Source organism: Phycomyces blakesleeanus (assembly GCF_001638985.1).
Source record: "Phycomyces blakesleeanus NRRL 1555(-) unplaced genomic scaffold PHYBLscaffold_54, whole genome shotgun sequence".
NCBI classification, from domain to species: Eukaryota; Fungi; Mucoromycota; class Mucoromycetes; order Mucorales; family Phycomycetaceae; genus Phycomyces; species Phycomyces blakesleeanus.
This window is the reverse complement of record NW_017265179.1, coordinates 16,639-28,287: the sequence shown is the minus strand read 5'-3', so window position 1 is coordinate 28,287 and position 11,649 is coordinate 16,639. Positions and strand designations below refer to the sequence as shown.

General features: G+C 37.4%; 7 protein-coding genes across 7 annotated transcripts; 4 read left to right on the top strand and 3 right to left on the bottom strand.

Annotated features, from left to right (window-relative positions):
* Positions 1 to 265: 265 nt before the first annotated feature.
* On the bottom strand, positions 266 to 1,522 carry PHYBLDRAFT_176419 (hypothetical protein; the record flags this gene model as incomplete). Its single annotated transcript, XM_018437766.1, has 6 exons — positions 266 to 328; positions 478 to 551; positions 616 to 652; positions 748 to 815; positions 998 to 1,063; positions 1,516 to 1,522. 6 exons carry the CDS (start codon positions 1,520 to 1,522, stop codon positions 266 to 268), a joined length of 315 nt encoding a protein of 104 aa, XP_018283164.1.
* A 213-nt stretch (positions 1,523 to 1,735) lies between these two features.
* PHYBLDRAFT_176418 (hypothetical protein) lies at positions 1,736 to 2,247 on the top strand (the record flags this gene model as incomplete). The annotated part of the gene is made up of 2 exons (XM_018437765.1): positions 1,736 to 2,014; positions 2,194 to 2,247. The coding sequence occupies 2 exons, from the start codon at positions 1,736 to 1,738 to the stop codon at positions 2,245 to 2,247; spliced, it is 333 nt and encodes a 110-aa protein (XP_018283163.1).
* Positions 2,248 to 2,580: 333 nt separating this feature from the next.
* PHYBLDRAFT_176417 (hypothetical protein) lies at positions 2,581 to 5,642 on the top strand (the record flags this gene model as incomplete). The annotated part of the gene is made up of 5 exons (XM_018437764.1): positions 2,581 to 2,722; positions 2,792 to 2,875; positions 2,956 to 3,072; positions 3,136 to 3,444; positions 4,237 to 5,642. The coding sequence occupies 5 exons, from the start codon at positions 2,581 to 2,583 to the stop codon at positions 5,640 to 5,642; spliced, it is 2,058 nt and encodes a 685-aa protein (XP_018283162.1).
* Positions 5,643 to 5,849: 207 nt separating this feature from the next.
* Positions 5,850 to 7,122, bottom strand: PHYBLDRAFT_153781 (hypothetical protein; the record flags this gene model as incomplete). The annotated part of the gene is made up of 4 exons (XM_018433254.1): positions 5,850 to 6,002; positions 6,077 to 6,244; positions 6,309 to 6,614; positions 6,673 to 7,122. The coding sequence occupies 4 exons, from the start codon at positions 7,120 to 7,122 to the stop codon at positions 5,850 to 5,852; spliced, it is 1,077 nt and encodes a 358-aa protein (XP_018283161.1).
* Positions 7,123 to 7,317: 195 nt separating this feature from the next.
* Positions 7,318 to 8,212, top strand: PHYBLDRAFT_176415 (hypothetical protein; the record flags this gene model as incomplete). Its single annotated transcript, XM_018437763.1, has 5 exons — positions 7,318 to 7,399; positions 7,536 to 7,590; positions 7,895 to 7,984; positions 8,058 to 8,073; positions 8,120 to 8,212. 5 exons carry the CDS (start codon positions 7,318 to 7,320, stop codon positions 8,210 to 8,212), a joined length of 336 nt encoding a protein of 111 aa, XP_018283160.1.
* Positions 8,213 to 8,670: 458 nt separating this feature from the next.
* PHYBLDRAFT_176414 (hypothetical protein) lies at positions 8,671 to 9,730 on the top strand (the record flags this gene model as incomplete). The annotated part of the gene is made up of 4 exons (XM_018437762.1): positions 8,671 to 8,841; positions 8,923 to 9,228; positions 9,308 to 9,493; positions 9,569 to 9,730. 4 exons carry the CDS (start codon positions 8,671 to 8,673, stop codon positions 9,728 to 9,730), a joined length of 825 nt encoding a protein of 274 aa, XP_018283159.1.
* Positions 9,731 to 9,863: 133 nt separating this feature from the next.
* Positions 9,864 to 11,612, bottom strand: PHYBLDRAFT_153779 (hypothetical protein; the record flags this gene model as incomplete). The annotated part of the gene is made up of 2 exons (XM_018433253.1): positions 9,864 to 11,261; positions 11,289 to 11,612. The coding sequence occupies 2 exons, from the start codon at positions 11,610 to 11,612 to the stop codon at positions 9,864 to 9,866; spliced, it is 1,722 nt and encodes a 573-aa protein (XP_018283158.1).
* Positions 11,613 to 11,649: the final 37 nt, after the last annotated feature.

Genomic DNA, 11,649 nt, shown 5'->3' with positions numbered 1-11,649 from the left:
CAAAGACGGATTACATCATGTATATTGCTCCAATGGTTTATCTGTACTACACCTCACCTTTACTGACCACCTTTACTGACCACCTATACTGACAGTTCTTTAAAACCTCCAATCATCAACAGCATAAAAACACGTCTTTAAAATTATGGACCAGTAATATGTTCTTTATTTATTTGGTTTCCCGTTCTTGTTAGGTTGGTAATAGTTTATGCTTTTATTTTTATTGGAAAGAATAGAATGTTTCTAGGTTTCAAATCTAATAAAGCTATTCTATATTCTCGGCTACTTCTTGCTCGGCAAGCTTGTTATATTTGGGATGAAAAATTTTCTACAAAAAACAAATACCTGAAGAAAATGAGGTGCTCGTTACCTTTTTTTAGGGGTAAGAGCAGTACTCTTTGAGAATAGATAAAACATTAGTGATGGGAGTGCGTGCGTGTTTTATACTGCAAATTTTATGGACTAATTAATACTTACATTGGAAGTACCCAGTACAAATAGACAAAGAAATAAAACATTTACAGTAAAGCACGGGATTATGATTTCTTTGACTATAAAACGATAGGAAAGAATTAATTTTTGTGAATTGCGTGATAGAATAATTGATTTACATACCAAAGGCAAAGGATTTCTTTGCAGACCAAGATATTATCTGTAAAGTGGTAATATCGTCTCTAGTAGAGAATATACATTAATATACAGTATAAATAATATTATTGTATTTATAGAAGTAAATAAAAGGCTTACCATGGCAATGACGGTAGCATGGGATGGAAGTTCTTGAGGAATGGCACGTTCGTAAGAGGGATGTTCATCTATAATAGAAATTATATTCAGTTAGATAAATATTAAAAAGAAATAGATTAAAATAAAATAGAATATTACCGTGTCAATATCCGTGTTTGATTGTAGAGAGTATTTTTGGCGATGTGGCCTATATTAAAGAAAGAAAAAAGTCAGAATGATTGTATGGAATGATGGCATAAAGTATATTTACTAACCCTGGCTAATCCGGATGACTGTTGTGAAGATGGCGCATCAGAATGAGACAAAGAGTGAGTTTCTATGACATTAAAATATATTGTTATTTTTTAGTTATACATAAAGAAGTATATATTTCTTTTAAAACAAAGAAAGTGCCTTACCATAAAACCTTGCGAGTGTAAAGAGTGAAGAGAGAGAAACAGATAGAATACCTATGACAGACAAAAAAATTAATTCTTTTGTTCTTTGTAAAGAAGTATTTTGAACCAAAAACAATCTTACCAGAAAAATTTGCAAATATAACAAGAATTGAAAAGAGAGAGAAAAGAGGGAAATAACAAAAAACGAATAAAAAAAGTAAAAAAAAAAATCTTAAAAAAAAAAGAAAAAAGTGTGTTTAAAACAAAAGACTAAAATGATTTCATCAAGTCCCAAAGCAATATGAAAACCGATTTACATCCCAGTCATTACAAGAAGTATTAATAGAGATTCGTATATCAAATATATTTTGAATATATATAATAATCATACCTTTCATATAATACACTTTCCCTTGCTCTTACTCTCTTGCTACTTACTACACTTATACTCCCAAATCAATACACTTGTTCTAACAATTCAAGTATGTAAACTTGATACGATTTATTTTTAATTAAATTTACATAAATTTAATTGTAGAATGACAGCAATAATAATAATATAATCTGAAAATAATTATTATAACCTTTCATTTTATTATATTCTGTAGACAATGACTAACACAAGACGTGAACGTGCAATTGCCCTTCGTCCTGTTGAGATTACCAATCAGCAGCTTATGGAAATACTTTCTACTGTGAGAGCTGATATGTCTACCGTAAAAGGACAGATTGGCAATGTTGAGCAAACTCTGACCAACATGAATGGCAGAATTGGCGTTCTTGCCACCACCAGCACCGACACCATCAGTGCCATAGATAGTTTGGCCAGAACTCCCCTTGCTGCTCCTGTGAGAGCCGAACTCACTGTTGCTGCACACTGGAAAAATAGGGTAATTTCATCTATGGCGTAGGGTACTATTATTTGTGGAGTGGTAGCTTAAATTTCCATCACTTTTGTCTTTTTATTTTCGACGGCGATGATAATGCTCGGTCTGTTTTATTGGATAAAAAAACGAGTTTACTCTTTTTTGTAAAAAATGTCTGCGAGATTTCTTTTTGGGACTTGTAGCCATGTCGCAGAGTCAATAGTTGTAGGAAACTTAAGCCAAATGATATCTTTTGAGTGAGATAATAAAGCTTTTTATTGTTGTAATATTTATTTATAAGTATGATGAGGTTAATGGTCGTGATATTACTACAAATATTTTTGTTGTATATGCTCTACAGCCAATAAAATGTACATGACGACATGTTTTAACAAAAGCGTGTATTATTGTATTTTAGAATGAGGCAATCAATTACTGTTTAGAGAACTGCCCATTTTAATAACCGGAATAAACTATGTCATTTTGGAAGCTGGTATAATTTGGAAAGATATATATTAAATTGTGTTCCTGAACAATTTTCTATTCTTGTCAATTCTAAAGACTTAAAAAATAAAACACACGCACACAATATGTCAAACAACAACAACAATTCAGAATGCAAGTGCTCTAAATGCTCTTCCAATAGCATGGGATTTGTTTTGGTGTCTACCCAAACACTCAGAAGACATGCACAACAGGATATCGTGAGACAATATCAGTCAGGATCTTCTTGTAAGTTCAAATTTAAGAAAATTATTATTGAGACAATTTTAATTAAATATTTATTTTCATATAATATAGCCTCAGTTATAGAAGTAATGTCGAATGACAATGACATGGAGATTGACTTTGAAGACAATGTTGATGCCGAAGATCAAGTTGAAGGTATGCATAGTATTTTTATTAAAGTTTTATAATCATTTATAATATCTAATAATTTGATTCTTTTTTACCTAACAAAACAGCCGAAGACTTACCTCTTTTTGGCATTGATTCCTTGTTTGATTCTGAAAGCGAAGATGAGGGTGTCATTGAAGCAACCATTTTGGATATTTCTGACGATGAATCTGATGATGTTAGAGGTTAGTACAAAAAGCACATATAAATCAATAAAGTCAACAAGTATTGATTTTTTTTTCAAATAGAACACTTTTCTTCATCCAATATGCCAGTCGATCCTACTCATGCTTTCATTGCTTCTTTTGCTGCCTTCTTCATATCCAAATATGTTGTCAATTCTGGTGGTGCTGTTCTGTTAAAGTTTCTTAACGAAGTATTGGCACACTTTGGACAGTCTTTCCGTCTTCCCCTCAGTATGAGTGGTGTCAACTCTATGACCGGTCTCAGCGACGTGACTCGAGGTGTCCAGCGGTTTGTTGCATGTGGCGATTGTAACAAAGTATATGAAGAGTCCGATGTTGTTCCAGAGTGCTGTAATTTCGAGAGACTCTCTGGTAGAGAATGTGGAAACGCTCTTTTCTTTGCAACATCAAGAGCCTTGACTATCCCCAAAAAGATCTACATGTATAACTCCATAATCAAAACATTGTCTATCCTTTTTTGCCACCCTGGATTCGAAGACACCATCAACCATTGGAGAATCAGAGTGCAAGTTCCAGGCATGATGTTTGACATTTACGACAGTACGAAGTGGAACAGTCTGAAGGATAGCAATGGTTTACCGTTTGTGAATCATGAGCGCTCCATAATGCTTACCATGAACATCGATTGGTTTCAACCTTTCGATGGGGTCACTTACTCCTGTGGTGCGATATACCTTTGCATCAACAACTTGCCAAGATCGGAATGGTACAAGAAGGAGAATGTTGTTCTCGTTGGTCTCATGCCAGGGCCCAAGGAAGCAAAGACAAGTGAGATCAATCACTACCTCCGTCCCCTTGTTGCGGAACTCAACCAGTTGTATGGCGGTGTGGTGATGCCTACCGTACAGTGCCCATCTGGTGCTCTTGTCCGTGCTGCCCTTCTTCTTGTTGCCTGCGACATTCCTGCTGCCCGTAAGACTTGTGGGTTCACCTCTCATTCAAGCACATGTGCATGCAATAAGTGCAACCGACAGTTCCCTCGCCTTCCAGACTCCAATGCTGTGGACTACTCTGGGTTCGTGTTTTCTGAGTGGGTGCCTCGCACTGATGCCGAAAACCGCCGTGATGCTGAGTTGTGGAGAATGGCCAGCAGTGATGCACAGAGAAAGAGATTGGAGAGGGAAAATGGTGTCCGATAGTCAGAATTGCATGACCTGGTTTACTTTAACCTCGTGGAGTGCACTGTCATCGATCCGATGCACAACCTGTACCTCGGAACAGCAAAGAGGATAATGGAGAAATGGAGATCTTCAGGTCTCATCACAGATGCACACTTGGCCGAAATGCAGTTGGATGCTGACAAGCTTGTACTGCCAGAGGACTACACGCCATTAGGGACAAAGATCGGGCGTGGCTTCCCATTCATGAAGGCCGACGAGTGGAAGTCTTGGTGCTTGGTGTACTCTCCTGTTCTCCTGCGTGATCGTCTACCTGAAGCTCATCTCGGTAACTGGACAACGTTTGTCAATGCATGCCAGTACCTCTCAATGCCAAGCATATTCATGGCTCACCTTGATGAAGCCCATCAATCTTTGGAGGCTTTCTGCAGAGAGTGCAAGAAGTTGTATAAAGCCCCATTCCTTTCGCCAAACATGCATCTCCATCTTCATCTGCGAGAGACTGTACTGAACTTTGGCCCGGTTTATGGCTATTGGCTTTTTAGTTTCGAAAGATGCAATGGTATCTTGAAAAACTATGCGACAAATAGAAAAGACGGGTTTGAGGGAACCTATATGAAGAAGTATCTTGAAGAAGCATACCAGGGAGATCTTATTCGCCAAACTTTGCCAATAATTCGACCTGAGCATTCGGCGATCATCCTTGAGCTCACTGCATCCACTGCCAATTCCATAACCACTTCCACTTCCACTGCCAATTCCATAACCACTTCCACTTCCACTGCCACCTCAATCCAATTCGATATCAATGCTTTTCTTGATTCTCCTGAGATCAACTTTGATATCGTCAAGGGAAACGAGCCTTTGCCCCCTTCCGCACTTCCTTTAGCTCTAAAGGGGGAGATTTCCATGGATGAATCCGAGTATGAGCATTTGTTGGAATACTATCGCGAGACATACGATGATCAAACTCTTGTTCATTATCGTCAGGCTGGTCATTCCGATAATTTTGTTAACAATCGGATACAGAAGTTTGAATCAATCAATCTTCTTGGGCAAATCTACAAGAGCAAAACGAAGAATCAGCGTGGGTCGTTCATGCAAGCCTTGTTTGAGACAAGTGATGGTAGAAGTACCAAGCCATACGCGGGCCAAATTCAGTACCTCTTTGTCAATACTGCTGTAAACTCGTTTGCTGGTCATGCGAGCCAGCATGTATTTGCATATGTACAATGGTACAAGGAAGTTTTACTTCAGCCCAGAGCAGGAGAAGGAGTTGAGGTGAATGAGGTGGGGTTCGAAGATGACAGCATGAACAGCATTCTCCCAGTGCATAGAATCTGCTATCCAGTTGCAGTAGGCGAGCACCTTGGTCTAGAAGGCGAAGTTCAGATGTGTGTAGTTCCTTTGCCACGAAAAATATATATTTAGATTCAAATACAAAAATAAAACACGTATAAAAAAGAAAAATTAATTAATACAGACTAATATATATAGCTGCACGTTTATTTTTTATTATTTCTATAAATTTTTGTTTGTACTTGGCATGCTATACATGCATCTGTATACATCATGCTAATCCGTAAACATAAACAAGTAGAAAAAAGACTCTAAAATAGTTGGCAAGAAAAAAATGATTTATTTTGAAAAGCACCAATCTGGTAAAGTGACTGCCAAATTCTCGGGAATGCTCACTTCTTTCTCATAAGGGATGCGCTTTTTCAAGCTTTCTGAATTTTTCTTCAAACGGATAACAGTAAGTTCATCAATAGTACTAATAAACGTCTGGAGCTGGTTTAAAGAATAAATAGTATTAATAAAGTATTATTATTTTCTTTAAAACATAAATAGATGTTTAACATTACCTCATCAGTTCTCCAGCTGGGACGATATGCCCGCACTTTGTTATCTCCATCCGACTCGCCATCAGACATCACGTCAATAGAAAGAATATTTCCGCAATCATATCGATTCATGCCCTCATGAATAGCCTCTGTGTATGTCTGGTACGTGATAATACAACGGTCAAGAAGCTACCAAAGAGTATTGTATTAAAACATTAAATCAATAGTAAATTAACTTTATTTTAAAACTTACGGTCTTCTTTCTGTTGCGTCTTCTTCCAGCTTTATTTCTAGCCATAATCTTCTCTGCTGAGGTCCGGAAGACTCGCACTTGATTTTGGTAGTGATTCTTTATTATATTCATAATGACACTCTTTGACACATTTGTGCAACATCTTTGAGGTCTCAGGTACTTGAAGAGAGCCAGTGCAAGTGTCTTGTTGTACTTGTTGCCATATGTGCCAGTCATTGACCATGCTGATCTATTATTATTCTCAGCAACTTTGAGCGGGTCTGTGCTAACAAAGTTCGGTTTCTTGATGTAACTATTGATAAGTTGCTATAAAAACAGTATTAGATATATTAATCAGTAATGTTATTATTATCAATTTACTTACAGAAATCAAGGGATAATGTTTCGCTCCAAGGTCAAGATCATCATCCATGGAAGAAAAAGAATCCGCTGGTACAGCAGAAGGCATCACGGAATTTTGGCTGGTCACTGCCTTTTTTATTTCAGCATTTTCAGTCATGAGCTGAAGGACCGAGTTCTTCAAAAATTCATTTGTCTTGTTGGACAAATCCAGGCCATTCTTCAAATGAGTTATTGCATCAGTCACTCCTTTTGCATTTTCTTGCAAGGATTGCATCGACACATTGTTGGCTGCCAACAAGGTAAGGACGTGATCCATTGGGGTCACAGCGACTTGAACTTCAGGGGCTGTGTCAACTGCTACTTCTGGAGTTGGTGTATCAATTGGAGCAACAACACCTGCAATTGTGCTATTAAGAACAGCATTCATGCGTAGGTTGGGTCGGCGGGGAGCAGTAGGAATACGCTTTGTCATTTTCTGTTAATAAAATAAATATTAATAATTTTCAACTAATATTATACAATTCACTACACTTGTTATATCATATTTAAAATTCACATACTAGTAAAGAGGATAAGCGGTGCAGATTAACTCTCTACCTTTCATTTGATATTTAAGCACATCTCCCAACCGCTTGATCCACATTTAGACAACTTCTTTTCTAACTCAATGAGGCACAAAGTAGTATTTCAAGATGACGGTGGTCATCTTCTTTTGGAGTATTACTTTTTACAGCCCGCATTTTGTCAGGGTCAAACTGGATTTTAAGACAAGTCTTTTTTTTTTCCTTTTTTTTCTTTTAATAACATTTATTATTGATATTTTCTTTGTTTCTCTTTTGCTTATGTTTTTACAATTTCACTTATAATTTTTTCTTTCTTTTATAGCTCAATACCAAATATGTGTCTCTTTGTTTGGCTATACTCTGTCTGATATATCAAGGTAAGATATCATTATCTTACAGATCTTTGTTACTCATCATATTGTTTGTCTAGCCATTGCTACTCATTTCCATTGAGTCTCATCATCTCTTAATCGAACATGATGGTAAGTTTTTTTCTTAAAAAAAATTCAAATTATTCTTTCGTCGTACTCATAGATATATATTTATTTTTATTATGATTTATTAGTTATGTCTAATATTATGCACGAAGACGTATAATCAGTAATATTTGGTAAGTTAACTACAATATATTTAATAAATACGCCTTTACTACATACAATATTAATAATTATTCATTTTTAGAATGTATCTCTATTCAAAGACTACTGGTATTGTCTTGATAATTCTGAAGAACATGTTTATATCAATTGTATGTCAGGTCTTCTCCGCCTTGTAAGTATTTATAAAGAAATTTCAATTTAAATCATTTACTAATTCTTCTTTTCTATTAATCATTTTTTAATAGCATTTCCGCTATTAAAGTATGTATTCCATGTCTACTCCCGGAAGGCTTTAAATTATATATAGCGAGCAAGAAGTATTAGCGATTATAATAGCTATAGTATCAAAACTGTCGCGAAATTAGGATTTTTATCTAGAAAAGATTTTCCTATCAAATAAAACAAAATTGAACAAAAAATGTATAACCCAATGTTTTTCCAAAAAATAAATAAATAAAAGTAAAATAAATAAACAAACCAAAGAGACTTGTTTATAAAAATCTACCCATGCTTTGTTTCTCTTTTCCATTGTAAAAAAACCTAGTTTCATTGCTTTTGTGTTTAAAAAACCTAGTTTCATCACTTTGAGCACGTATAAAAAACCAACTATCATCATTTCTTTATATTGTAAAAAACCTACAATCATCTCTTTGATAGTTTTTAAAGCATTTCTGCAGCCAATAAAAAAACCCGGTAAAAATAATAATATGGGACGCTAGCTCTTTATAGACCTCAAAATATAACACATAAAGAGGTAGACTCGATAGAAGTAAAGCGTAACTACAATATTTATTCAGTTTCCATAGTTTGCGGACTGACAATCGTTCTACATTGGGTTTTCATGTACCCGTTGTTATAATGATATGCATCAGCACCATAGATGATATCGTACCATTGCTCAAAATGATATATCACAAAAATTGTGATGATATTGGCTCAATCATCTACATTTTTGGTACATTTGATCCAGATGAAATTACCCTATTTTTCCAGTGGCACCTGTTGTCATCTCCAACCATGAGCCTACCCGTGAAGAATCTAATGCAGTTTATGTGAGTAACATATTATAAAATATTTTATCAATTCATTTTCTCAGGATTTATTTATCAGGCTCATATTCACAACCTTATGTGGAAACCCAAGCTTAGCTTGAGAACGCCAGAAAATATCCTGGCCAACAACCTCAAGCCCAGATGGGATACAAATGTTGCTTTCAACAAATCTCCCAACAGGGAGATAGCCGAGAGACTTCTTTCTAACCTTGAGCGCAGGTTTGGTTCCTCTAGTATGAGATGGAGTGACCTCCAAAAGAGGTTGCACACCAACTTCACTAGTAGAACCCGTCGTGAGAGAATGTCTGATGATGAGATAGCGGAAACAAACGCTCTTACACGAAGAGCAGCCCGTGCAGATGATGTGAGTATTATGCTAATATATATAGTTTATAGTTGAAAATTAAAAATAAAAAGAACAAATTAATAAAACTTATTACTAGAATGAGTGTCGCCGTGTACTGGCCTACAAAGACAATAAGAAGGCAATTGATCTTGTAATGCTCAGAGACTGTGCCAACACTCTCCAAAAAGCAGTAATGTCAGATGGAGAGTCTGCCGATGAAATGGACGAGGATGGCATAAAACATGTCATTCATATTGTACAACCAGGCTGGAGAAGCGATGAGGTAGATTAATTTGGAGTAATACATTTGTATTGGTGTATTATTATATTGAGTGAATTATTAACAAATGTATTTCAGTGCAACCGTTTCATTGCACTTGTTGACACTTATGCTGTCCAGGCCATGGGGTCAAGTGCTAATCAAAGGATCCGTAGGATCACTACTAGTGTGTCCAACTCAGCAGTCCCGGATAACATTAGCCCCAATTTTCCTCGGTGGGCTCTTAGAGACGGGCTCTAAATAAAAAAAAATGTTTCTCTCTTTTTATCTACGTATTACTTTTTACATACACAATACTATCAATATATATAGGGAATTTGTTCTGTTTTTTTTGTATAAGAAAAGGAAATTCAAGTGGGGGTTTTTTTTTATTTTAAGCATAAAGCTTTTTTGGCAAAGCAATTACTAACATCTTACTAACATTTCTACTTGTAGTAATCCTGGCTGTAGCAATCTCTAAAAAGATGCGGTGCACAGATACAATGCAATGGCGACTATCGGGGGAGAAGGTGGGGAGACAAAACTCAAGACCGTCATCCTCACGCGATCTATCAGAGGAAGTATTAAACCACTTGATATATGCGAATACATGTCGATGATCATGAACCATGCGAGTCAGGTGGAGATTGCTGTTAGAAGGGTGTGTAAAGGAGTGTGTGAAGAGATACTGTACTTGTCCAGCATAGGCTAGGGTATTTCTACCGTCACTACCAACAAACATTACGTGGACAAGAGAACCACAACTAGCTGAACCGTTTTTACCACGGTACTGTTGACCAAGTAAGTCAATGAACTTCAACTTTGTGATTTCATTGTCAACAAAGGAGTTTGTGAGCGTGGCATATTGGTAACTGACAAGGTCGGGAAGATCATAGGATGTTTTGTAGTGCTGAAGCAGATGGGCATAGTCGGTTTCATCCATCAGTGATGATTTTTTTAGCTGAAGAGGAAAAGTCGAAGGAGGGAGAGGTTCGTTACCCTTTGGAGGAAGATGTGGGTTGGACGATGCTAGTAAGAATGATTGCAATCGGAATGGATGGGAGGAGAGAGTAATGACTGTGGTGGTAGGTGTGAATTTCGGAGAAAGCTTTGAGAGAATGTTGAAAAAGGGGACGTGGCTAGAACTTTTCAGAACAGCATTGGCATAGTCACCCTTGAATGCGTTTTGAACAAAACTTCTCATATATGTTGCCTCAAAACTATCTTTTCCGTTTGTCTTTATATGCTTTAACAGGCCATTGTATCTCTCAAACCCAAAGAGCCAGTAACCGTACACGGGTCCAAAATCACGAATGGTCTCGCAAAGGTGGAGGTGCAGGTGCATGTTGCAGGTGAGGATGGTGGGAGTGTAGAGTTCGGTAGCCTTTTTGCAAAACATTTCCAGATAGTCGTGGGCGCTGTTCACTTCATCAAATGTGATGCTTGGCTTGATAAGATAGCGGCATGCACGGACGAAATTCATCCAGTTGTTATACATTTCAAATGGTAGAACACCATGCAGCAGAACAGGAGAATACACCAGTACCCAGGATTTCCAGTCGTCGGCTTTCATGTAAGGAAAGCCTTTTCCAATCTTTGATGTCAGCTTTGTATAATCCCTCGGAAGGACCATTGTCTCTGCGATTTTTTCCATGGCAGCAAACTCTTCGGCTCCAATCGTTTTCTTATCGACCCACCGGTCCATCATTCTCTTGGGCGTCCCCAGGAATAAATTATGCATGGGATCAATGATCGTTCCACGTACTAGATCAAAGTATCCAAGGCGTTGCAACTGCGACCATCAAACACCATATTCGACCTCCAGCTGGTGCCTTTCTGAGGGTGTACTCGCACTCTTCCACTCCTCAGCATGCAACCTGTTCTCTACACCGCTACGAATATTCCAAAGCGAATAATCGAATCCACTGAAGTCCACCTGATTTGTGTTGGGCAATCTGGGGAACTGGGTTGTACACTTGTAACACGCACATGTACTATTGTGGGCTGTAAATCCACTTGTTTTCCTGGCAGCAGGGATGTCACACGCAATCATCAGCAAGGCAGCACGGACATTAGCACCAGAAGGGCACTCGTAGGTTGGGACTCGCATTCCAACATACAACTGCTTCATCTCGTCTACCATGGGCTTGAGATAGTTATTTATCTCCTCGCATCTTGGC